The sequence below is a fragment of the Eriocheir sinensis genome, chromosome 54 (assembly GCF_024679095.1).
Source record: "Eriocheir sinensis breed Jianghai 21 chromosome 54, ASM2467909v1, whole genome shotgun sequence".
NCBI lineage: Eukaryota > Metazoa > Arthropoda > Malacostraca > Decapoda > Varunidae > Eriocheir > Eriocheir sinensis.
The window spans coordinates 2,280,804-2,307,963 of NC_066562.1; the positions used below are offsets into that span (position 1 = coordinate 2,280,804).

Consider the following 27,160-nt stretch of genomic DNA (forward strand, 5'->3'; position numbering starts at 1 on the left):
CCGTACGATTGAAAGGTCGGCTGGAGGTTTTAGGTGCTACCTAAAACCTCCAGCCGACCTCTTGTCGCTGCCGGTCGTAAAAAAGGTTGCAGTCCGGTGGCCGAATGGACAGAGTCTGTACGTCAAGCGGACTGCCACTGGTGACCGACAGGCGACCATTAATTGTTGAACGGCGACCGGATGGCAAGTGGATAACGTCTGGTTGCTGTCAGATCGTAGGAGGTCGCTGATGTTAGCCGTCCACTTTTCATCTGTCATTTGCCGTGGTCGACGTCCGGCCTTCCACCACACGGCGAGTTGTGCGGCGACCGGTGGTAGGTCAAATCACCTTGCCCGGAAATGAGGTACATTCCTGAGCAGTGACGTCCCACGCCCTCAGCCCGTCCAAGCTCTGTCCCGACTCAACCTGCTCCACAGGTCAAGCACACAGCCAAATGTGGATGGGTCACCTCTGCCTATAACCAAAATAAATTAATGCAGGACATGATGTGCACAGCAGTAAAAATGAGTCTGTAGAGCTAATGGCTTTTATCCATTTCAAAAATAATTGTTAATTTCATTTTCTGCTCTGCCCAGGGTGACGGAAATGCTTTAGAACGAATGTAATGTAACATATATACCAACAACAGGTTAAACCAAGATTGCTTGGAGCATTTTTTGCATGTCTGCGGCACATAAGGTGCGGGGGCGGGTCACAAATATCCGTCTTTTGGTGCAGTGAAGCACAGAATACTTTCATTACCTTTATAAGTATCTATTTTTTCACAAATAATTTACAGAAATAAGAATGAGAAATGTGTAATATGACTGGGTGATGATATTATGTACTGTAACACGTCAGCAGCAGGTCGTTAAGGAGGTCGCAGTCATTGCGACAGGACACGTACTGGTCCTGCCTGTCAGTCACCGGTCGGCGTATGGGGGCGTCTTGGCCTGACCCCAGGTGTGAGGTCAAGGTGTGAATTTTACCATGGTCGGCGTCCCGCCACCCACTGAACGGACACTGGACGGACACTAAACGACCGCCGGTAGCCGTTCGGTCGCACGACTACTCTGCCACCTATGTAGCCGGGGAGCGGTGGGTGTGAATCGCAGCATTTTGGGGTCGCGGGTGGTCGTTAGCAGGTCGTAAAGTCAGTGTGACTATAGCTTTAGTGCAGCACCCAAAACCTCCAGCCGATCTTTTCGGTCGCACGACAGATGAAGACATGACGATCGCACGCACGACCATGTGAGACCTCACGCGACATGCAGGTCACTGGAGGTCGTCAGTAGGTCGTTAAGTCAGTGTGACTGCCTTAAGGCGGGAGGGATGAAGGGGTTCGCTGTTCAAGCATTTAGGTTTGACGGGAGGGCGGAGTGCAACATTACTCATCCCATACAGCTTTGCCCATCCCCCTTGTGAAGACCTTGTTGTTGGTATTATTATCACCTGCCTCTGTTTCTCTGTCACCCTTTGAATTTCCTTCATATTTTCTGAAAAATCTGTTTGTCTGTTTTTTCGTCTATTGGCTTATCACCAATCACGTTGTCCTTCTCCTTTCCTCCTCCTTCCCCTCACCTTCCTTTTCCTACTATAGAACTCTCTTATCACTCACTACACCTTATATTCTTCCTCCTCCTCCTCCTCCTCCGCCTCCGCCTCCTCTGCCTCGTCCTCCTCCTCCTCCTCCTCCTCCCCCTCTCCTTCCTCCTTCTCCTCCCCCTCCTGCTCCTCAATTCCTCTTCTTGCATTCTTAACCTTTGGGCCAACGTTTGGTGCCCTCCTCGTTGAGGAATCCGCTCGAGCAGGCTTGACGCACAAAGTGCCGAGCGGCCTCCGCTACTGATGAATTTATGCTCTTCATAACCGCTTCGAAAGAAAATTAGGCATTCATAAATTATTAGTGCCTACTTCCGTTTTGCTTTGGACCTGGCCGCACGGCAGACCTCCTCGATCCATCTGCATCCGACGAGACTACCGTCAGTGACAGGTGCAGGGCAAAGAGTTCGGGACCTCTGTATCTCATCAGTATGCACAAAGAAACAAGATATAAGGAGATTACAGGATGCCAGACGCCCTATACATGGGAGCTCCTGATGATGGGTTATTCATTAATTTCCTTTTCATCCATAAATACACGTAACCTCCATTTAAAGTTTGATTTGTTTTTTGCCTCAAATGCATACCTGCTCAGTTTGTTCCACTCATCCACTGCCTGTTTGTGAACCACTGCTTGCCTATTTTCTTCCAAAATTTGAAATTATCTACCTTATACCGATTGCTGCGTGTTCTCATCAGTTTTTAGTATAAGTACTTCATCTCGAAGGTGGAAGGGCTCCCTTTCATCTCTGCAAAGACTCATCTGTATCGCAAATTACTTATGTCACCCCTCGCCACCTATTCCATCCGCCATGTACTCTCTTCCTCATTTTTCAGCATCACCGCGCTAGTGCAACATGAGTATACTAGTTTAGGGTAGGCGGTGGCTGAGTGGTTAGGGTGCGGGCCCTGCATTCACCGCATGATGGACGACGCGAGTTCGAATCCGCCGCTACCACCTGGGATTTTTCAGTCACCGCCGAGTGGCCTAAGACTACCCACATGCTGTCCTGAAGACCACCCATCAACCCGGACTCTAGAGGAAACAGTCCAAGTGAATCAAGAACGAGCTCCGGGAGGCAGCATGAGCCAAGAAAAGACGACGCCAATGTAAAACACTTGCCTGCGCCATGACGGGCTGGGACCGACTACCATCCAGGCCCCTCAAGAAAGCCTACCGGCGCTATAGGCTGGCGCGTAAAAAAAAAAAATATCTATCACTGCTACAAGTTGTGCCACAGCAGACTACGTGGTGGCTAGCATGTTATTACATATTTATTACACCTTTATTAGGGTTATAGCCTCCCACCATGAAAGAATTAGGCATCATTGGCTTCAATACTTTCTTGAAATGAGTAATAAATGGGGTAGTCTGTACGAATTAGCAAACATACCCTAATCACTCCCTCACTACTTACGTTTATCAGAAGTCATAATGTCGTATAGGAGTCACAACAGAAAATAATGGAAAAGAAAACATCCATCCATAAAAGACCTTCCACCTCACCCTACTTACCCCTGCCGGTGAAGGGCGTCCAGCCAGGGCACCAGAACGATGCCTTGAAGTGCACCCACCAGTTCTTAAGGATTGGATGTCGGAAGGATTGGATGTCGGCTGATGCGGCACTAGTGGCCTATGAAGTTTACAGTGCTTTTGTGCCACAGGCTGGATGGAGAAAGATGGATGAAAAGTTGTAAAAAGGAGGAGGAAGCAGAAGGAAGAGGAGGAGGAGGGAGAGGAAGAGGAAGAGGAGGAGGAGGAGGAGGAGGAGGAGGAGGAGGAGGAGGAGGAGGAGAAGTAGAAAAAGAAAAAGAAGATGAAGAAAAAGAAGAAAAGAAGAGAAGAAAAATAAGAAGAAGAGTAAAAGTTTATCTCACAACATCACTGGGAAAGTACATACATGATTGGAAATGGCTTACCTAGACTCCTTAGCGAGGTGCGTAACGACAGGTGTCAGCAAGCTTATCCCCTCACAGGGCTGGGGGAGGTACACACAAAGCACCACCGCCGCCACACCCAGGCCAGCCAACACGCTCCTCCTTATGGTCCTCAGGCAGTGACGCGAAGAAAATAACAAAGGATTCTAATTGTTGCAAGGAAGTCGTCACTCTTTTCTTTCTTCGTTGTGCTTGTCGTTTTCTGCACATTCAAAGCGTATGAGTGTTTGACTCAGGAAGTTTATTAGAGGGAATCATATGTTATTTTTTTTTCCTAGAAGTTAAATTAAAAGTACTAGAGAGCATATCTTGCGTGTGTCTTACAATGGAGCTGTCTTTATAATAATTTGCGTCTTTGGATGTACTGATTATATGGTGCGTATTTTGCTTGAATGTTAAAATATTTGATCGCATATTCCCCCCCCCCCCCCCCCACACACACACACACACACGCACGCACACTAACATACAAGCAAACTCATCCCCTGTTGTCACCTAGCTACTGCCTTTCCTCAGCCTCCCTCACTCATTTCTTATACTCGCTGTTATCGGTTTAGTATCCGACACAAAATTAACAAGGTCCTTCAGTCCTTATTTTTTACCATTTCACTTTTCGCAGATGGAGGGTTTTGGTGCGTCGCCAGCAAGATACGGGGACGCCACACCCTCACCAACCATTGGCTCACAGCTCGCATAAGTCAATATTCTGTATTCTGGAAAGGGACAAAGAAAATAATGTCTTTCTGCTTCTTATATCTATGTTTGTCGTAAAGATCTATTTTCACCGGCAATGTTACTGGAAGTCTTCCTTGCCGTCATAAGGATCCACAGAGGTTCAGGATAACCGTTGGAGGGAATGATCGTGCCCTTGATCGCGCTTCACGCAAACCCCAACACGCATTTTGATCCTTTGTAAGGAATTAATTGCCTCGCGGGGTTTCTACTTTATTGGCTGTCCTCCTTTATTGAGATATGTCCAAAATAAACCAACAACAATTTGTCATCATAGATTCATTTCTACTTTACTCTCGGGACAGACCCACAACGGCAACGATCAAATGAGACAATTTATATCAATTACACTTCTCAGTTTATGCCAAAAAAATTCACAAATTTCATGAATGTAGAAAAGCAGTTAGAGCGTTCGACAACAAAACCTTACGTCTCTGATTCAGTTCGGCTCAGGCACAAAACAATTAAGCGTTCGCTGTACTGAAGATCATGTTCATAAACAGACATCCATAAAAACAGTTATACTCTTCGTGCCACATATTAGTGAATGTAAGATTTTGAGAATGAATTACTTATTCTTTCAAATGAGTGTACGAAAACTCGTTTCAAAAGCGGGACATACATTGTTGCCTGATTTACGCATTTCCTGCGTCCTTCTTTTCAACTTTACAAATGATTATTTTTCTATTCATTGTGATACAACCCACCCATCATATCGTTCATGTATGGGGTTTTGTTGCGTTTGTCCAGAAATATTATAATTTTAATTACCTTATTATCGTACTGAGATCAAATTTAATATCGCTCTAAATGACATAAGCTCCTACCTTTTATATATATATATATATATATATATATATATATATATATATATATATATATATATATATATATATATATATATATATATATATATATATATATATATATATATATATATATATATATATATATATATATATATATATATATATATATATATATATATATATATATATATATATATATATATATATATATATATGAATATATATATATATGAATATATATATATATATATATATATATATATATATATATATATATATCTATATATATATATATATATATATATCTATATATATATATATATATATGTATATATATATATATGTATATATATATATATATATATGTATATATATATATGTATATATATATATATATATGTATATATATATATATATATATATATATATATGTATATATATATATATATATATATATATATATATATATGATAGTGCATTAAGAAAACGAGAGGGATAGGGGATGGTAAGTGTGACTGTGTTACCTGAAGGGGGGGGGGAGGGGTTAGAGATTAACATGTCCTAAACCCGCGGCAGCAGCTCGCGGTGGTAGCGGAGGAGAAAATCCACTTTTCAGATCTTGCTTGCTTCGGTGTTTAATTAGATCTCATGTTCTGCCTCTAGTCAACGTGGTGTGTGTAAAGAGTAAGACCTGTGGCTCCGACTCTGTTTTACATTTTTACTAATGGCGGCAGTGACCAAGGAGGTGGTGGGAATCGCCTCGGTTTTGTTTGGGTTCGTGTTGCTTTAGTTTTCTTATTTTTGGTATATATTTTTTAGACTCGGGAGAAATATGCCACGATGTTTTTAGGGTAAAGTCTTTGTAAAGCTGGGTCTGTGTGTGTGTGTGTGTGTGTGTGTGTGTGTGTGTGTGTGTGTGTGTGTGTGTGTGTGTGTGTGTGTGTGTGTGTGTGTGTGTGTGTGTGTCACATGACGAAGGACGAATTAAATAACAAGATGATCATTATTAACCTTTTAATTCCATTGGCTATTCATTCATGTCTACCTCTACTGTTAGTCTCATTGTTTGTTAGCTTGCAGAACTCGAAAATACGAGGAAAAGATTGGCTTCCCGTTTCATTGTATTGGAAGACCAGTTCGGTGCATGCCGCTGCCTGATGCTTCCCTCTCTCTGGGTGGCAGGAAGCTGGGAGGGGTGAGGGAGTCCGCTGCTCAGGCGTTCATGTGTTACGGGTTGACGTTGTGTGACAGTCCATTCCGTGTAGCCGTGCCCATCCCCCATGTGAAGACCTTGTTGATCGTATTATCCTCGCCTACCTTTACTTCTCTGTCACCCTTTCAACATCCTTTTTGTTTTCTCCGGATGTTTTGTTTTTTTCACCTGCTTACCACCAAGCACTTGTTTTCCTCCATTCGCCTCCTCACTTTCCTACTACTAACACATCTCTGTTATTTACACCACTATACCTCCTCCTCCTCCTCCTCCTCCTGCTCCTTATTCTCTCTTCCCTCCTCATTTGAGCCAGAGTATGGCGTTCCGCTCGGATATGAACCCCCTCGAGAACAATGCATGCAAGTACTTCCGCACGGCCTCCACCACTGATGATGTCCTGGTCTTCATGGTCGCTGCGAAAGGAAAACAAAAATTGATAGATTATTTGTGCCTACTTCCTTTTTCCTAAGTCAGTGTTCAGCGAAGTCGAGGAAGCTAATCCTGAGATACTGAAACGAGTGCTCAGGCCCTTACTGGTGCAGAAACCAAACATAGCTTAACCCTTTTTTACATTCTTTTTGAGTGGATTTTAAGCAAGATAAAAAGTAAACCTTGAGCTATTAAAACCTATCTTTGCCGTTGACTTCAGGCTCACGAATATCAGTCTATCTCCTAATTATGGGAGGCTCTTGGCTTGATGCAGCTGTAAGGGTGGCTAAAGCAAGGATGTTATATAGCTGGGGGGTTTTTGTGTGTGTGTGTTGCAGAAGTGGTCCCTTCCAGTAATTACTTAAGCTTTTATTTATGGTGAGCGAGAGAGCGAGAACGAGCAAGACAGCGAGCGAGAGAGGAGACACACACTTTGAGGTTTAGGCCACACAGACCCTGTGGTCCAAACTAGGTGGTCTGTCCTTATTTAAATACCTAAATGAAGCGACACAAATGATTAAGATGTTACATTTCCGCCTTAGCGAATGTTAAAATGGAAACATTTCCGCCTTAGCGAATGTTAAAATGGAGGAAGTGATGTTCGTTTTTTTTTTTTTTTTTAATTCATTAGTTGTGTTGCACTAAGCCACTGAAGGGGGAAGCTTATTCTATTATCGTACAACAGTGTTAGTAGTAAAGAAAAATGGCAGTTTTCTGCCATTATTTCAAGTTCGTAACGTCTATCCGAGCATACAATTTGGATCTGTCCATATTCGTAAAGCCATGAAATATTTTGAAAGATTCCATAAGTTTCCCCCGGAGGCAACGTTTCTGAAGACACGTTAAGAGGTGTCATCAATACAAGCACGTTGTCGGATGCATGATTGTACCTTTGAAATGTAAGAAAACACGTAACTAGCTCCAGAACCAAGACCAAGACCTCGCGTGTGTTCGGGACGGTTAGGCGTTTTCCACTGAAACGTGGGCAGTACCCAAACTGAAGAGTTTGTCCAAGTCGAGGGGAACACCCTGTTTGGGGTATAACAAACCTCTGCTAGTGGAAATGGCGTAAATGACTTCGGCCGCTTTTTCGTCACGGCGCGGTTTCGACACTCAAATTATCCCTTTAACCACGAGTAATACTTACGAGGTACTTTCGTTATTGGCAGGATAAAACACTGGTCTCCACTGAAGCTATTGGAAAATGCTTCAAGCTAAATATGTAGCAGGAGATAAGAAATAAATGCGATAATTTTGTGTGCTTAGGTACAAGTAGTTAGCTTGTAACAAATTTGCAGTGTGCATCGTCAGATCATTTGAACACTGTTAGCATGAACACGCAGGATCGGTGGATATCAATTTATCAATGGCTCATTTTCACACCAGCTCAATTTTCGTTTTTTTTTTTTTTCTTGTAATAAGTATTAACTGGAGTAGTCTGTACGAATTGACAAGCATACCCTAATCACTCCCTCAGTAATTAAATCAAACAAAAAAAAGTCAACAAACATTGGTACTTCACCAAGACGAGGTAGTTCAGTGAACTATGGTGCGTTGTTGTCCAGAGGTAAAATATTAATACAAAGGGGTTCAGTGTGGCAGACGAAACAAAACAGAAAAGTATGAAAATGGAATCAACAATTATATAAATATATCACTCATCAACCTCTCATACAACCGGCAATCATTTAAACGCAACTAATGACAATATAATACACATGAATGGAAAGCCACCACGGTGTCGGACACTGTCGCGGTAAAACTTGGAACACTCGGGCCTGCTGTGGTCGGTTCACCTACTTCTCACTTGGCCGTCATGAGTGTTGTGAGGGTCAGGGGAAGGATGAGACTGACCGAGTTTGGGGAGATTGCCCCTCTGGCACGAGGGAGCACGGGCCTTGGCCAAAGGCGGCCCGTAGCAGGGAGCCGACAGACCGACTCTACCGGCGATCGAAATCTAGCCGACCAAGTCGGTCTGTCGGCGAGGACTGGCGTGTCTCTGCCGAGTTTGGGATTGGCTTCATACTTATAACCGTGGTTGGGACGAGTCTCGAACTAAGGCTGGTTCGAAACAGTGAGTGAGAGGCCGGCCCCCTTTGAATTAACTAAGACAGGTTCAAAGCAGTGAGGGTGATAACTGTTTGTGTGTGTGTGTGTGTGTGTGTGTGTGTCACGTTTAAGTAGGGTGAATCTTCAGGGTGCCCTAACAAACATCCACCCATCTAACAGATCCCTCCCCTCCATTCTTACCACTGCCGGTTAATGTCCAGCCACGACACGAAACCCTGGCCCTGTAGTACCGCGTTCCCTCACTGGAGATTCTAGTCACGCTGAAGTGGCAAACACGGCCTAGGAGGTTTACCGTGGTTTTGGTCCAACCGCTGGAATGAGAAAGGTGGTTGAGGGGTTTAAAGAGGAGGAGGAGAGAGCAAAGGGGGAAAGAGTAGTGAAATTAAAGAAGGAAGAGCTCGATAGTTAGGAAGATATGGATAAGATGTGAGATCGTAGTCGTCGTAGGTTGGGCGTGACAGCAAGTTCCCCCTGTATGCCCTTATTAATTGATTATCACCAATGGCATCAATCCGACATTAGCAAGTTTATTGTAACGTGAAACTTTAAATGTATAGAAAATCAGTTGGAAATCTAAACTGCCTAGAGCCTTGTTTTCACTTTATGAATCTTTTTTTAAAGAAATCAGTCTCGCAACAGCTCACGCATGACTACAAATGGCTTACCTAGAGAGCTTAGCGAGCTTTGAAATGATAGGTTTCACCAGGGATGTCCATTTGGCCTCACACGGCTGGGGGAGGTACACACACAGCACCAGCGCCGCCACACACAGACCGAACAGAACGCTCCTCCTCATGGTCCTCAGGCAGTGACGCGAAGGACAGAACAACAAAGGATTCTGATTGTTGAGAGGGAGTGGTCGTTCTTTTCTTTCCTCGTTGTTCCTCGTCGATATTTCTGATTATTCAAAGCACATGAATGTTTTAATGGGAAAAGGGATTAAAAGGAATCTTATATGCAATATATTTTTTTTAAATGTAATCGAAGTACAAATGTAAATAAAATTTTGCATGAGTGTTAGAATAATTGATCGTATTTCCTCTCTCACACACGTGCGCGCTCACACACACACACACACACACACACACACACACACACACACACACACACACACACACACACACCCTGTTGTCACCCAGCCACTGCCTTTCCTCAGCCTCTCTCACTCTGCTTTATACCCGCTGTTATCGGCTTAGTATCCAACAAAAATATATTTGATTGACATTAGGCCTTATTTTATATCATTTCACTTTTCGCCGATAGAGGGCTCTCGCGCGTCGCCAGCAAGACACGGGGAAGCCACCCCCTCACCGGCCACTGAAACACTAAAACACATAGAAAGTGTGATAGTTCCTGGAAACATTGTATTGGTGCAGATCTCATAAAGACGCCGGAGAAATTAGTGTGGATAAACTATCGAAACTTTAATTATACCAATAAGTAAAGGAACCTGAAGTCCGAAAAACGGCCGCCGTAATTTTAAGACATAGAAAAGCAAGTATAACAGGTCTCAAAAATACTCCTTCTACCAGCTTACTCTCAGCCCTGTACAAAGTGTTCCCAAAACTAATCACAAACAAAACTTAAGAAACGTGGAGCTCAAATACGGCAATAGCCAGGGCACGCACACGTAAGAGAGGACAAAAGGTGGACCGAAAGTAACAGACAGGGAAATAGGTGATATAAAAAGATGGTGTAAAGAACTTTAAGCTTACGGAACGCTTATACTTATTGGAAACTTGAGGCTCATGATGGGAACGAATGGAGACCGTCTTCGAGATCGGTCCAACATACGAGACCTCTTCCTTACCCCTAACCCTTCTGCTTGCGCTGTGAAACTGTTCTCTCCGTTGGACTCCTCCGATCACAAGTTTATTTCTGCATCCTGTCCTATCGCTTCTGTACACCCTCTGGACCCACCGAAGAGGCCATGCTTCTGGCATTTTGCTTCAGCTCGGTGGGACGACCTGAGGATGTACTTTTCCGATTCCCCGTGGAATGATTACTGCTTCCAGGAGCGAGACCCCTCTGTGTGTGCCCAGCGCATCACAGAGGTGATTGTCTCTGGAATGGAGGCATACATTCCACGTACTTTCTCTACTCTTCATGCTAAAAAGCCTTGGTTTAATCACGCTTGTTCTCGTGCTGTCAAAGATAGAGAAGCAGCTCACAAAAGGTACCAGAGCCTTCGCACTCCTGCTAACCATGATCTTTACATTTCTGCCCGGAAACGTGCCAAATCTATTCTCCAACTTACCAAAAACTCCTTCATTAATAGAAAATGCCAAAACCTTGCTTTTTCTAACTCTTCCCGTGACTTCTGGCATCTAGCCAAAAACATCTCCAACTTCACTTCTTCATCTTTCCCTCCTCTCCTTACTCCTGAGTCTCCTAATGGCAACACCGCCGTCTCATCTATCTCTAAGGCTGAACTCTTCTCTCAAACTTTCTCTAAAAAACTTCACTCTGGACGATTCTGGGTATATTCCTCCTACTCATCCCCCCTCTGGCACCTTTATGCCTGTTATTAAGATTTTTAAGAATGATGTTTTCTATGCCCTCTCTGGCCTCAATCCTCAGAAGGCTTATGGACCTGATGGAGTGCCTCCTATTGTCCTTAAGAACTGTGCTTCCGTGCTGACACCCTGCCTGGTCAAACTCTTTCGCCTCTGCCTGTCAACATCTACCTTTCCTTCCTGCTGGAAGTATGCCTTCATACAGCCTGTGCCTAAGAAGGGCGACCGTTCCAATTCCTCAAACTACCGTCCATAGCTTTACTTTCTTGTCTATCTAAAGCTTTTGAATCAGTCCTTAACCGGAAGATTCAAAAGCACCTTTCCACTTCTGACCTTTTATCTGATCGCCAGTATGGGTTCCGCAAGGGGCGTTCTACTGGTGATCTACTTGCCTTCCTAACTGACTCTTGGTCATCCTCTCTTAGCCGTTTCGGTGAAACCTTCGCTATTGCGCTGGGCATATCAAAAGCCTTTGATAGGGTCTGGCACAAATTGTTGTTTTTCCAAACTACCCTCCTACGGTTTCTATCCTTCTCTCTGTACTTTTATCTCCAGTTTCCTTTCTGACCGTTCTATTTCTGCTGTGGTAGACGGTCACTGTTCTTCCCCTAAACCTATTAACAGTGGTGTCCCGCAGGGTTCTGTCCTATCTCCCACTCTCTTTCTGTTGTTCATTGATGATCTTCTTTCCAAAACGAACTGTCCTATCCATTCTTACGCCGATGACTCTACTCTGCATTACTCAACTCCTTTTAAGAGAAGACCCACCCAACAGAAACTAAGCGATTCCAGGCTGGAGGCATCAGAACGCTTAGCCTCAGACCTTACTATTATTTCCGATTGGGGCAAGAAGAACCTGGTGTCCTTCAACGCCTCAAAAACACAGTTTCTCCACCTATCCACACGACACAATCTTCCAAACAACTATCCCCTATTCTTTGACAACATTCAGCTATCACCTTTTTCAACACCAAACATCCTCGGTCTATCCTTAACTCGAAATCTCAACTGGGAACTTCATATCTCTTCTTACTAAATCAGCTTCCTCGAGGCTGGGCGTTCTGTACCGTCTTTGCCAGTTCTTCACCCCCGCACAGTTGCTATCCATTTACAGGGGCCTTGTCCGTCCTCGTATGGAGTATGCATCTCATGTGTGGAGGGGCTCCACTCACACCGCTCTCCTGAACAGAGTGGAGTCTAGGCTCTTCGTCTCATCAGCTCTCCTCCTCTTACTGATAGTCTTCTACCTCTTAAATTCCACCGTCATGTTGCCTCTCTTTCTATCTTCTATTGATATTTTCACGCTGATTCCTCTTCTGAACTTGCTAACTGCATGCCTCCCCTCCTCCCGCAGCCCCGCTGCACTCGACTGTCCACTCTAGCCCATCCCCATACTGTCCGAACCCCTTATGCAAGAGTTAACCAGTATCTTCACTCTTTCATCCCTTACACTGGTAAACTCTGGAACTGCCTTCCTTTGTCTGTATATCCTCCTGCCTATGACTAGTCCTCTTTGAAGAAGAGTGTATCAAGATACTTCTCCATCCGAAATTGAACTCTCTTTGACTACTTATCTATTTTCTGTTGTGATAAGTGGCTTTATATATATATATATATATATATATATATATATATATATATATATATATATATATATATATATATATATATATATATATATATATATATATATATATATAATTTTGTTTCCTTGAGCTGGCTCTTTTGTTATAAAAAAAGACGCTTGGGCAAGGCTTGATAATAATAACAAGAAGAAGCATAATAATAATAATAATAATAATAATAATAATAATAATAATAATAATAATAATAATAATAATAATAATAATAATAATAATAATAATAATAATAATAATAATAATAATAATAATAATAATAATAATAAACTGGGGATGGTAGACGTGGCTGTGTTATCTCCGTGAGGTGGCGTGGGCCGAGGGATTATCACGTCAACTCCCTCACGGCAGCATCTCGCATAGATCCCTGAGATGATAATCCACAGATCAAGAGTGCAAGTCACCCCACGGCCTGATCACGTCCTGGACTCGTAATCGTCAGCCAGTACACTTCTTGAACGAACTCTTTTGTGATATTGGTTTTGTTTTAGCCAAGAAGACTGACCTATTGATGAGGTTGGGACTCACCCACCTCACACCCTCATCCATCGTGCTCATAGGCCGACTGTAACCGGTCCCGTCAACCAAAAAGATTTAGTGGTTATGGTGAGACATGAAACTCAGCATGCTGTGTGTGTGTGTGTGTGTGTGTGTGTGTGTGTGTGTGTGTGTGTGTGTGTGTGTGTGTGTGTGTGTGTGTGTGTGTGTGTGTGTGAGAGAGAGAGAGAGAGAGAGAGAGAGAGAGAGAGAGAGAGAGAGAGAGAGAGAGAGAGAGAGAGAGAGAGAGAGAGAGAGAGAGAGAGAGAGAGAGAGAGAGAGAGAGAGAGAGATTTACATAGATTTACACAGAAAATCAGACCACACAGACCCCATGGTCCAGACTAGGTAGCCTGTCCTTAAACCTAAATGATTCTACATTAATCAAATGGCGCCAAAACTTTGCATTTCTACTCTAGTTAATATTAAGTTGAATGAAATGTCGGTCGAGCTTGTTTTTAAAGGAGTCAATCGTGTTACACTGGACCACTGAAGGTGGGAGCTTATTCCATTCTGGCGCTACAACGTTGGTGAAGAAAAATTTGGTGCAGTCTGAATTTACTTACTTACATTTAAGTTTTGTGCCATTATTCCTCGTAAAGTGTGATCGATCATAAAAAAAATTTGATTTGTCCACATTCGTGAATCCATTAAGTATTTTAAAACATTCGATCAGTTTTCCTCGGAGGCGACGTTTCTCAAGAGAGAACATGTTAAGGGTGGAAAGTCTCTTTTCGTAGGGTTTATTGCGCAAGGAAGGGAACATTTTTGTTGCCCGACTTTGAACACCTTCTAATTTAGCAAAGTCCTTTGCATGGTGGGAAGTCCAAAACTGTACCGCATATTCCAAGTGGGGTCTGACTAAACTATTGTAGAGCGGAAGTATTACATCTTTATTTTTCAATGAAAAGTTTATTTTCATGAAGCCCAACATTCTGCTCGCTTTATTTGCTGCATCGATGCATTGCTGTGAGAATTTGAGGTTTGACGCAATTTTGACACCCAGGTCCTTGGCGTATTGAACGCTTTTGAGTGTGACGCCGCGCATTTCGTTATCGAACTTCATATTTCTTGAAGGACCTCTTGGAGGCTTTGTCTGTTTTCGTCGGTGAGAACCGAGTTACCAATCTTTGTGTCGTCTGCAAATTTACTAATGCGATTATTGATTCCAACATCCACATCGTTGAAGAGCACTGGGCCAAGAACCGAGCCCTGAGGGACGCCACTAGTGACCGGCGCCCACTCTGATTTAAATCCGTCAATCACCACTTTTTGTTGCCTGTTGCTCAACCAATTCGCGATCCATTGGTGTAATTGACCGTCAATACCTAGTTGCTTTAATTTATGAAGTAATTTATGATGTGGGACTTTATCAAACGCTTTCTGGAAATCAAGATAGACTACATCCAATGACTTGGTTACGTCATAAACTGAGAAGAGGTCGTTATAAAAGGTCAATAAGTTTGATGGGAAGGATCTTTTGTTACGGAAGCCATGTTGTGAATCCCCAATTAATGAGTGGCTTTCATGGTAACTCACAATATTGTCTCTAATTATGCTCTCGAGTAGCTTACCCACAACTGAAGTTAGACTAATGGGCCTGTAATTACCTGGTATTTTTTTGTCTCCTCCCTAAAAAATCGTTGTCACGTTAGCCTTTTTCCAATCCGAAGGGACGATGCCTTTTCGCAAGGACATATCGAGTACGGTTGTGAGGGAGGAAAGTAATTCGTTCTTTGTTTCTTTAAGTAGTATAGGATATACTTTGTCAGGTCCTGGACTTTTATTTGTTTTAAGGGATTGGAGAACTTTTAGGACTTCATCAGTAGTTATTACAAAGTTAGGCAATGCATGCTCGAGATTTACGTTCGTACTGTTGTCGTCAATAGTGTTGGTGGTAGTGGTGGGAAGACTGCAAGTATTAAACACCGAGGAAAAGTAATTGTTTAATAAATTCGCAACGTGTTGGCTGCCAGTCACTAGTTCACCGTCATTGTTTGTTAAAGGTCCAATTCCACTTCTGATCGCCTTCCTATTGTTTATATAACTGAAGAAGGATCATTTCGGATTATTTTTACAGTTGGCTGCAATGTTTTCTTCATATCTACGCTTTGCCTGACTTACTAATCTTTTTACTCGCCGCCTGGCTTCATGATAAAGTCTAATGTTTTCGGGCGTGCTTTGCTCTTTCTTTAGTCTGTAAAAAAATTTTCTCTCCTTAATCGAATGTTTAATTTCGCTGTTAAAAACTAAGGTGGGCTTTTATTAGTGTTACTTCGCTTCTCGCACAGTTTGACAAATGTGTTACTGCTGAGTGAGTAAACGATTTTTTTTAAGTTTAGCCAGGCCTCCTCTACGTTGCCATCATCTGATAGTTGTATTTTTGTTAGTTTTTGTCGGATTTCTACGAAATTAGCTTTTTTGAAATTGGGCATCTTTACTTTATTTTGAGTCACTGTTGTTTGAGCTCTAATGTCGACGCGCGCTAATTTATGATCCCATGAACCAAGGTGTTCTTCCATAACGTTACTGACTAGGTTATCTTGGGTCGCTATAACATGGTATAGTATGTTATTTTGTCGAGTTGGTTCAGTAAACATTTGGCTTAGGTAGAGAGAGAGAGAGAGAGAGAGAGAGAGAGAGAGAGAGAGAGAGAGAGAGAGAGAGAGAGAGAGAGAGAGAGAGAGAGAGAGAGAGAGAGAGAGAGAGAGAGAGAGAGAGAGAGAGAGAGAGAGAGAGAGAGAATGCTTATGGGCATCGCATATGTAAACCAATATTCTCCCCAAGCCGAAGGACAAAATAGCATAAGACTGGCATTATTTTATTGATTAGCTCTTTTATATTCTTGATTTTTTTTTTCGTCTAGGATAGTACATCTCTCCTCCTGGACGAAAACAAAGTATGCCCAAAAAAATATCATGAATCCTGCATAGATATAATAGTATAACAGTAGACTACAACTACTAACTACTCTGCCCTCATTCGTTTCTCATTCCAGCCTCCACTGCTTAGGAAATTTAGCACTTTTTTTTTCTTTCTCTTTCTGGCGGCCTCGTATCTTCACACACCACTGCGTCTGTGTTGTCCCTATCTTTCTTAAACTTTTGATCCTACAGTGTTCTTTAGATCTGCCTCTACACTGATATCATTCTCTCTAACTCACTGGTCCCGCATCTTTCTTCTACACCGTTCTATCCATGTTATATTGACGCTATTGTTACTTTATTCACTTAATTGCCTATATCTACTGTTCCCGTCTTTCGTCGCATCTTTTGTTTGCAGAACTGGAAATAAAGAGGAAAATATCTGCCTCCCAAGTGTCGACATTTAAAACCTGAGAGTGAATTTCTATGTATTGGAAGACCAGTTCAGTGCTTGCCGCTGCCTGATTCTTTCCTCTCTTGGTGGTTGGTTTGGTAAGAGGGATGAAGGTGTCCACTGCTTAAGGATTTATCCGTGACGGGATGGCGGAGTGTAACAAATTCATCCCGTGTAGCTTTGTTCAACACTTTATTATTCGTATCATTCTCGTCTACCTTTACTTCTCTATTACTTTATAAATTTCCTTGTCATGGGCTGCTGTTCTCTCTGGAAAGTCAAGTTTTTATATGACTGGCTTATCACCAACCTCATGTTTTCCTTCCTGTCTCCTCTTACTCCTCTCTCAATTTCCTCCTTACTACCGCGTTATTTTATTTTCACCACTAAGCCTACTTCCTCGTCTGCTTCCTGCTCCTGCACCCAGTTTCCTCTTCCTGCACCCAGTTTTCTCTTCCCGCTTCCTTAGATCTTGAGCCAGAGTTTTGCGTCCGCCTCGGTGATGAGTCCCTTTTCGAAGGCCTGACGCACGAAGTCCCGAGTGGCTTCCTCCAGCGACCCTGATCTGCTCCTCTTGCTAGCTGCGGAAGGAGAACAAGCGTATAATTATTAGTACTTAGTTCCTTCCTGAATAGATGCAATGCCCTTAAAAAGTTATCAGGTCGTTGCTGCATCAGGAAACCAATACAAGATTATTAATTCATAGTTCCTTCTTTTTATGTGGATGTTAAACAGGATGAAGAGAGATGTTGAGACACCAAACAGTTTCTTGGCCTTTTCAACCTCAAGGATATTAGATGTTCAATATATTTCTGTCACTTGTTTTCATGTACTTATAAATTATGTTTTATAGCTGTTTTTGGATATTTTGGCAGAAAGTCGCTTCAAGTAATTATACCGGTCTTTACTTAGTGTCTGAGAAAGAAAAGGGAGAGGGTGGAAGTGTACGTAAGTCGGCTCTGTGACTAATCATAGCAAACTGTGGAATGGTAGTGAATAAAAGATAAACGAACGAATAAATGAATGAATGATAAACAAAAGCAAAAAAAAAAAGGAAAACAGGTCGCAGAGAACTACTAGAAAGTCTACGCAGCCAATCTTGAACCTGAATAACCACTTTTTTTCCAACGTCTCACTCCACACTTTACTCTCTTTTAGTTTTATCCACGACAGTACTCAAGGATACTAGAAGATTACAAAAAGCCAGTCGATCCATAAATGACAGCTCCCGAGAACAGGTTATGCACAGACTTCCTTCCTGTATAACTTCCATTCAAAGCTTTAAATAATTATGGTTTGTGCATCAACTTCTCGTTTCCCGCTCCCTCCACCCCCTCTACCACCTTGTGAATGCCTGATTTGCTCCAGGTAGTGATGCATCAACTTGAGGAAACTCCAACAGGAAATGCTTCTTTGTGGGTGTGTCTTTGTTGCCGGGTGGGTTCACATTCGCTCTTATAAATGACTCAGTTCAGTCTCTGGCTTTTGTTTAGCATCGCTTAGAGAAAACTTGTATTCTTGTGTTCGACGCCCAACCTACCCGCTATTCATCCTTCCCTTACGAGTTAATTGATAAACAGGTACCTTTGGAAACCAGGGTAAGGCAAACTGTGCATGACAACGAAACAATCTAATCAGTACCTCAATACTTACAACTGTTAGATGTCATAAAGAGGTCATTACGAAGAGGCACACTCCCCAATAAATCCAGAAACTTACTAATAACACCCATCTTCCACACCTGCCCCCATACTTACAATTGCCGGAGAAGGGTGCCCAGCCAGGACACCAAAATTTGCCCTCGTGGTACAATTCCCAGCGCTTGATTTTCGGGCTCCTGCGGAATTTGCATTCTCGGCCCATGAAGTCCACGGTGTCGTTGTGCCATAGACTGAAGGCAGATGGAGGACGCATGAAAGATTGGGAGGAGGAGGAGGAGGAGGAGGAGGAGGAGGAGGAGGAGGAGGAGGAGGAGGACTATAGAGTCAGCGACCAAGGTTATGAGGAAGATTCATACTCTTTTGCCTGATGAATAAAAACTTCCTCAAATTTTGCAACTATGGACCTTGCTTGTATGGATATCAGTCCGAGAAAAGTACACGAGTTAGAAATGTCTTACCCAGAGACTTTTTCAATGAGCGGTCCCACCAGGGCCTGCCACTGGGCCTCACACGGCTGGGGGAGGTACACACAGAGCACCACCGCCGCCACACACAAGCCGGTCAACACGCTGCCTCTCATGGTCCTCAGGCTGCGACGCGAAGGACAAAACGGCTTTCTTTCCTTGCTGAACATTAAGAGCACAGAAACGTTATTTATAGTTACCTTTTCTTAAAGTAAAATACATATTCTCATTATAAACATATGTGTGTGTCTTTCTTAGAGGCTGTCTTGACGAATTTTACTTGTATGTTACGTATTCTGAAGGCAAGATCTTGTCAGTCTGAGCTGTGTGTCAGATGAAATATAGCGCCTTAATGTTATGTAGAAAAAAGTGTCGTAGTTTTTGCCGTAACGCGCGTAAATCAAGAGCAATAAATAGGCCGTTAAGCGCTAAGCTGGAAGATGGTAATTTATGAGCTTGACTTTATTCTCTTCAGATTTGAATTGATAAGAACGTAATTATATGTAAGAAAGCACATACACACACACACACACACACACACACACACACACACACACACACACACACACACACAAACACACACACACACACTCACACTCAAACACACACACACACATTCAAACACACTCACCTCCTCGTTGCTTTCAGATACTGCCTCACCTCACCCAGCCACACTCTTCTTTATACTCAGTCATGTCACGTCATTACTCAGCAAGAAAGTCCAACCAAATTCCCCAGGTTTCACATCCGCCCAAGTCCACCCTCTCACCCCGCGGCATAAGTCTACGGCACCCAGGCGCCGAACATGGTATTTTCCCGGGAATATTTTTGCACTCACGGATAACGGGAGAGGGAAAGTCCCACAGCCGTGTTTCCTCGTGTTCTGTGAATGTTCCCACTGTTGGCCCATCGCGGAGTGTTGTCTCATGCATGGGATTTTGGTGTCTTGTCTGGTTTGTTGTTTTGTGTGCGTGAATGTGTGTGTGTGTGTGTGTGTGTGTGTGTGTGTGTGTGTGTGTGTGTGTGTGTATGTGTATGTGCCGGAGCTTGTGTCCTGCTCTTGCTTAACATTGTGGAAAATTCAATCATATTTATTTTCCCGTTTTTCCTCTGTATTTTTTTTTTTGTCCTCCTTCAGTTTCTTCTAATACGTTTTCTTCTACCTTTAATTGCATTTCCAGATCATCTTTTTCTGTGTGTTCTTTCCGCTTTTCTTTTTCTGCATCATCATAAAGTAGTAGTAGTAGTAGTAGTAGTAGTAGTAGTAGTAATAGTAGTAGTAGTAGTAGTAGTAGTAGTAGTAGTAGTAGTAGTAGTAGTAGTAATAGTAGTAGTAGTAGTAGTAGTAGTAGTAGTAGTAGTAGTAGTAGTAGTAGTAGCAGTCATCTTTTTCTCCTTGTTTGTTTTTTTCGTCTTGTGCTTTTTTTTTTTCGCTCTTCATTTTTCTGCATAATATATTAAACATTATTATTATTATCGTCCTCCTCTTCCCTCTCCTCTTCCTTTTTCTCCTCCTCCTCCTCCTCCTCCTCCTCCTCCTCCTCTTGCTCACCTTCATCTTGACTTTGACCTTCCTCCTCCTCCTCCTCCTACTCCTACTCCTACTACTACTACTACTACTACTATTACTACTATTACTACTACTACTACTGCTACTGCTACTACTACAATTACTACTGCCTCCATCACCACCACACAGGAGTCCCACTAACCACTCCCTTCATCGCCCGCATTCATATTAAACAAGTCACCCCTTCCCTCCACGTCTCTGCCTCCGTCCTCCAAGACACCCCGCGGTTACCGATGACCTCGCCACCACGTTTAAGTTTCAGCTTTGCAATTTGTAGTGAGTCCGTTATTTTCTTCATTTTTCATGGGATCCTGAGATTTTTTTTTTCTGTGAGTTAGTGCAATTTGACGCTTAAACTGGATATCAGCGTTGGAGTTTGGTGACTTTTTTTTTCTTTTTTTTTACCGGGTGATAAAGAGTCATGTGATCAAATTCAAAGCAGTTTATTTTGTGCTTTGGTTTCATGTCAAGGTCAAGATGAAGGTGCATGAATACTAATAAATATCTGTTGAGCTAATCGGAGTCACCTTCCGGCGGCTGAATCACCTTCGCCCCTTGCATTCTTAAGGTTCTATGTAAATACTCGGCGCTACAATGATTCAACCAGTCTTCGTTTGTCTTGCTGGCACTTGAACCCACAGACTACGATATAAACGAGTAATCACAGGCAAGGCCATAACATGGACTTGCACAATAATAATAATGATAATAATAATAATAACAACAACAACAACAACAACAACAACAACAACAACAACAACAACAACAACAACAACAACAACAACAACAACAACAATAATAATAATAGCAATTGCAATAGTGATACCACATCTCTTCCCCACTGCACCTTCATCCCTCCTCCCTGCTTCTCCGCCTGCTGCTCATCTCCTCTTCCTGCATCCTCATTCCTCGAGATCTTGCGTCCTCTTCAGTGATGAGTGCCTCCTGGAAGGCCTGACACACGAAATTCCGAATGCCGTGCTCCAGCGACCCCGACCCGCTCTTCGTGTTCGCTGTGGAGGGAGAACACACGTAGATTATTAGTGCTTGTTTCCCTGTTACCATCAGGAAATATTCTTCAAATCGTACGCGCTCTTGTAATGTGCAGTCATGTCGGGAAGAATAGTAGTGTGGAAAATCAACACACACACACACACACACACACACACACACACACACACACACACACACACACACACACACACACACACACACACACACACACACACACACACACACACACACACACACACACACACACCACTCCGTGGCGCAACTGGTTAGAGCGCTGCGCTGCCAGGCTTCACGGCCCGACAGGGCGGCGATTCGAGCCCGCTCAGGCCGGATTCTTTCCGTTGACTAGGAGTGGTTACTGTCCCCTATTGAGCAAGGGGGATGTGGTGTGTGGTGTGTGAGGTCCTGGCAGTACCCAGAGATCGACGATAAAGAGCACTTGCTCATGTCGGGAGGGTACCTGCTTGCGATTACGAGTCCAACATGTGATCAGGCCGTGGTGAATTACACACACACACACACACACACACACACACACACACACACACTTGCAAGACGATTTTACGGACTTTTTTGTTGGTATTGTCTCTCGTTTGTTGGTGTTACTGTTAATGAGATAGTAGGGGGGGGGGGGGCAGAGGTTATCCGAATCGAGACGTACGAACACACGCCACTCTGCAAGGCTTCACGGTCTGACAGGGCGGCGGTTCGAGTCCCGCTCAGGCCGGATTCTTTCCTTTGACTAGGAATGGTTACTGTCCCCCATTGAGCAAGTGGAATGGGGTGTGTGGTGTGTGAGGTCCTGGCAGTACCCAGAGATCGACGATAATGAGCACTAGCTCACGTCGGGAGGGTACCTGGTGGCGAAAGCGAGTCCAACTCATGATCAGGTCGTGGTGAATTACACACACACACACACACACACACACACACACACACATTACTTTTTGCACTGCCCATCTCGCTACCATCAGGGAGTCGGATAATGGGTTCGTCCTTCTCCGTCTGTCAGATTCATTTGTCTCACCGTTACAAAGATATCTCAAAAACGGATTGAAATATGCTCACGAAATATATGTGAGAGTATCCTTACGTGGCTATCTGAAACTGATTAACTTTTGGAAACACTCCTATAAACCATGACTGGGTAATGGCGAGAAATATAAAAAAAAGCTGAATGATTTTATTTTCGTGGGCTGGGTCTTTACTTAATGTTTGCCTTAGATAATTCTGTCCGTTTAGATTCTCAGCTGTTTCCTTTCCAGCCATTATATAATTGATACTCACCTTTTTGAAATGTAATAAGCTCACAGTGATTTTTTTTTCTTTTTTTCTTTTAGCGCAGTTCAATGTATCGCGAAGTCAAGATGGCGCCACTAGTGACCACCTTCCTATGGAACCCCAACTCCTAATTATTATAACAACACTTTGACCAGTGGAAATCAAACACCTAAAGCCGCCCAAAAAAAATATGGATCACTCCTTCCCGAACCACCGCACGAACGATAAAATAGAGAATGAACGGAAACGTGAGAGGATGAAGGCTGCTGACAACTGTAACTAGCTTATGTTTTAGTAACTTTTCACAATATTTCATGTTTGGTGGCAGGTTTTCTTTCTTGAGTGACTGTACATGACGCTAGGAAACTAAGGTCGGTATTATAAGACACTTTCGCTTCCCACATCAGCTGTTTCTAAAGGTCAAAGAGGGGGTCAGTCGGGTTCTAATGGCTATTTCTTTAGGTTCACGGTACAGAAGAAGGGTCACACTACCACCAGGGTCATAAAACTACTCCTGGAAATGCCCACAACTCCTACGAAAGCCTTGTCAAATATGTGTTCTTGGGCGGCGAAATGTCTTGTAATACCACCCTAACTCCCTTCCTCCTCCTCCTCCTCCTTCTCGTCCTCCTCCTCCTCCTCCTCCTCCTCCTCCTCCTCCTCGTTATTCTCATCCTCATCCTCCTGGTCCTCCCTTCTGCTGACGAGGCTGGTGTGGGTGGAGGGTGGTGGCTTGAATGGAGGCCCGGGTGGAGGCGCCTCTACCCAAGTGAATCCCTTACGTCAGATGTTGCACTGGGGGTCGGGAGTCCAGGTGATGTTACTCGAGGGGGCAGTGGGGAGGGGGGTGTTAGGGATGATGTCACGCCTGCTAGCAATACCATCAAACCGAGAAAACAATCCAAACTAAAAGATATTGACGCAAACACGTTATCCAATCTCAAGACCAGTCGTATGTTCACAGAGCCATACAGCCTGAAAGTGCCATCAATTTGCAGAGTAACTCACAAGCGAGACCCTCAAGAATAACGCGAAGTGGGCAACCAACCAATTCGCCGCGTGAGGAACCGGTCATATAAAGCATGGCGAGGTGGCACTCCTCACTCACACCTGCACATACCACACCTCAGAGGCACTCATCGCCCTTCCTGCCCTCCTCCCTCCGTGCCGAGAGTCAGTCAGCATGCACAGCTCCGTCCTCAAGAGCCTGGCGGTGGTGGTGGTGGTCGCCGTCTGCCTGGTGCCCCGCGTTGAGGCTGTCCTCGAAGACCTACTTGATGGCGTGGCCGTTAAGCTGCTCGCGTAAGACTTTTCAATGACATGAACTTCGAAGCATTAGTGAGCTCTTTTGGCTCCAATAAGAATGTGTGCCTTTGTTCTGAGGGCTTTTTTTCTTTGAAGTTAATGATGAGCATATTATTTGGTAATTTAGTCCATACAGATACAATTGTTTTTTGTTTCGTTTGTAATTACATAAAACGTTGTTCGGTAGTTGACGATTTATACGATCAAATTTATATTCAAAATCTTAAATTATAATTGCTATTCTTTATTTCTTATGTCATATTTTTTCCATTCACGTTTTTCACTCAAACTTATCAAAATTTCATTTTTCATTTCTTTACATTTCATCCAATATGTTTTGAAAATCAACCCAGAACTTACCGAGTTTCACAGGTTGATGATATTTGAATAATTTTGTAATTGGTTTATGCGTCTTATCGTTTATTTCTAAAGTGGATGACTGAAACCAATCGATGGGAATGAAATAAAGTGTAGTGAACACTCATTCAGCAACGGCCGACACCATCCTGGGCCCGCTTCATCTTTTCCTTCTACCTTTTTCGTAATGTTCAGGTGACACGAGTCTTCTTATAATCCTTTCCTATTTCCAGTTTTCAGCGAGTTCCGTTGACAGTAGCTGTTCAACTTCTTTTGCGAATTCTTTTGCTGATCGAGGAATATTAATTATATAAATGTTCAACATTTTTTTAGGAAAACCATTAACTACACGGCCATTCGACTGTTCCATTTACCATAGCTTGAAAGTCTAACGTCTTCTACTCTGTGGCCCAGCCAGGGAAGTTTGAGCGGCCTGGACTTTCTGGACCACGAATGTGAGCTGAGTAAGGACTTTGTGTTAGATGGACTGAACCTGTACTTCACGGCCGAGATGACGTGCTCTGGGTGGACCGAGATCGTTGGCGAAGGTGAGTGGTCCCTGCGTGTGTTTGCTTCCTTTCTATTTTATTTTATTTGTCATGTGTTGCATCATTTGCCTTTTGAGCATTTACCATTCTGTTCTGCTTGAGTGACGACAATAGACTTCCTCATTATATATATTTTACCTTTGTATTTTAATCGCTTAGAAAGCAGCATGATCAGACTATTGTATATACCGTATCTACTTTGTTTTAATTGAATGATTGCCATTTACTGCATGAATAATAAATGTATGGGAATGATAACTGCGGCATATAAATACTACCCGCGACATACCTCAGCAAAGTAGTAAGTAGTGAGTCAGGTCAACATTCTTCCTTGGAGGACATGATTGTCTTGAACATTAATACTGTCCGTTTGACGCTGTACCCTCCCTCCCACAGCCTTGGGCCCCGACTTAGGAGTGCTTGCCATGGCCATCAAGGACTTCGTCATTAAGGCCGTGGTACAAGGTCTCATCACTGAAGTGGAACTCCAGGCATGGCTGGAGATTGAGCTCGTTGGCTAGGATGGCTCTCCTCTCAGTCCTCACCAAGTGCCTTATTTACCTTACATAAGAACATAAGAACGTAGGAGTCTGCAAGAGGCCGGTAGGCCTGTACGAGGCAGCTCCTTTGAACCTAAGCTCCCGTATATAACCCCACCTAATATCGCTGTCCATGAATTTATCTAATCGATTTTTTAATGTGACAATTGTATTGGCACTCACCACGTGACTGCTAAGCCTATTCCACTCATCCACCACTCTGTTAGTAAACCAATTTTTGCCTATGTCACTGTTGAATCTGAATTTATCCAGTTTAAACCCATTACTTCGTGTTCTACCCGGACACGGGTTGTTGCAAGATACCTTGTTGCAAGATACCTTGTTGCAAGACTGGACCTGCTGAGTCAAGTAGAAGTTCATTTACCTCTTCTTCGGACGTCCTCCTTTCTTTTAGAGATGTACCGGGTTCATTTACCTCCCCTGTTCAGATAAACCAGTGGAATGTTTTTTTTTTCTAATTGCCTATTTTTTTTTCACTGGTTGTATTAATCTCAGTGACTTCTATTGGACATTTTTTTATGATCCTTAGTCAGGTTGGGCCTCACGTTGGCGGTGAACGAGGCTTCACTGTTGCCTAAGCTAAAGCGCAGCATTCTGACATTTCGTCCTCTTATCTCATTCAAAATTTAAATTTCACTAATTATTTCCCTTATTAGTGTGTTTTGTTGTCCAGGCTATTGATGCAATGGAAAAATAAAAATACTTAAATTACTCTTCCTGATATATGAATGTCCCTACATACCGTAAATGTACGCCATTCCTTCTCTATATAAGACAATGATGATAGTCGCGATATTGTTAATACAGTTAATATTGACATACATATAGTTAATGCTAACAATAATACATACAGTTAATGATACAGTTGATGCTGACCATAATTATGGAGATGTGTGGCCAGAGACTGCATACGTAAGCTGTGGTCCAAGGTAATAGTCATATTATATTAATAATGATGTTTATTTTGGTAGTCAGCGTGGTGGGGTGGGCCGTGAGTGCGAGGAATAATGCTGGAGACAAAGCCATCAACGGTAGTAAATGCCAATAGGAAATATATCGTGAGGACACTAACAATAAGAAACAAACGAATTGGAAAGGAATACGTGTATGATATCTTGTATTCACTCATCTCCTACTGATGGTCTCTAATATCGGGTAACGGCGCCCGCACAGTGACATCGGCTCTATTGGTACCCCTGTATGAGTTAAGATTCCTCCCCTCACCCACTCCTCGGCGCCATGGACGAGTGCTGTGACGATGGATACATAGCTTAAGAGAAGGCCACCTCCCAAGGATGCAGCCATAAAGGAGCTGATTGCCCCCCCTTAATCTATTCCATCCCGGTATCAAAAACGGTCCTGCTATTGATTCTGAGCCGAGCGTGCTAACCCCTGTACCATGGACCATTCAATAATTTCTAGACGGATTTAAAGGTGTCTAGGATTATCTTTTCCAGTGTGTTAATCCAGGTAAGGTTAAGCATTGAGGCGGCGGCGAAGGTGAAGGTGAAGCAACACATGGAGAGGAGGGATGGAGGGAGGCACCAGGTCAAGGGAGAGGGAGGTCGACAGAGAGCCAACTTGTCTCAAACAGGCTTAGTGTATACCGTTGCTTCCAA

At 43.2% G+C, this 27,160-nt stretch overlaps 2 protein-coding genes and 1 long non-coding RNA gene across 7 annotated transcripts in view; 1 reads left to right on the top strand and 2 right to left on the bottom strand.

Moving 5' to 3' along the window:
* LOC126983522 (anti-lipopolysaccharide factor-like) overlaps nucleotides 1-26,255 on the top strand; it is a 116,557-nt gene extending 90,302 nt beyond the window's left edge. For 2 of the 5 annotated variants that reach the window (XM_050836281.1, XM_050836282.1), the window contains exons 4-6: nucleotides 23,770-24,073; nucleotides 24,848-24,981; nucleotides 25,378-26,255. In XM_050836281.1, the coding sequence (XP_050692238.1) occupies nucleotides 23,955-24,073; nucleotides 24,848-24,981; nucleotides 25,378-25,502 (378 nt within the window). In that variant the 5' untranslated portion in view covers nucleotides 23,770-23,954 and the 3' untranslated portion in view covers nucleotides 25,503-26,255. Of the gene's footprint in view, nucleotides 1-5,723; nucleotides 5,836-17,368; nucleotides 18,380-23,769; nucleotides 24,074-24,847; nucleotides 24,982-25,377 lie in introns of those variants that run through there. The other 3 variants (XM_050836280.1, XM_050836283.1, XM_050836285.1) reach the window with 3 other exon arrangements.
* Nucleotides 6,059-9,970, bottom strand: LOC126983524 (uncharacterized). Its single transcript, XR_007735954.1, has 4 exons — nucleotides 9,898-9,970; nucleotides 9,439-9,670; nucleotides 8,954-9,084; nucleotides 6,059-6,687 (listed from the first exon to the last, which is right to left on the bottom strand). It is a non-coding gene; the product is annotated as an uncharacterized LOC126983524 (long non-coding RNA).
* Nucleotides 16,271-19,693, bottom strand: LOC126983523 (anti-lipopolysaccharide factor-like). Its single transcript, XM_050836286.1, has 4 exons — nucleotides 19,538-19,693; nucleotides 18,901-19,068; nucleotides 18,539-18,672; nucleotides 16,271-17,362 (listed from the first exon to the last, which is right to left on the bottom strand). The coding sequence occupies exons 2-4, from the start codon at nucleotides 19,020-19,022 to the stop codon at nucleotides 17,247-17,249; spliced, it is 372 nt and encodes a 123-aa protein (XP_050692243.1). The 5' UTR covers nucleotides 19,023-19,068; nucleotides 19,538-19,693; the 3' UTR covers nucleotides 16,271-17,246.
* Nucleotides 26,256-27,160: the final 905 nt, after the last annotated feature.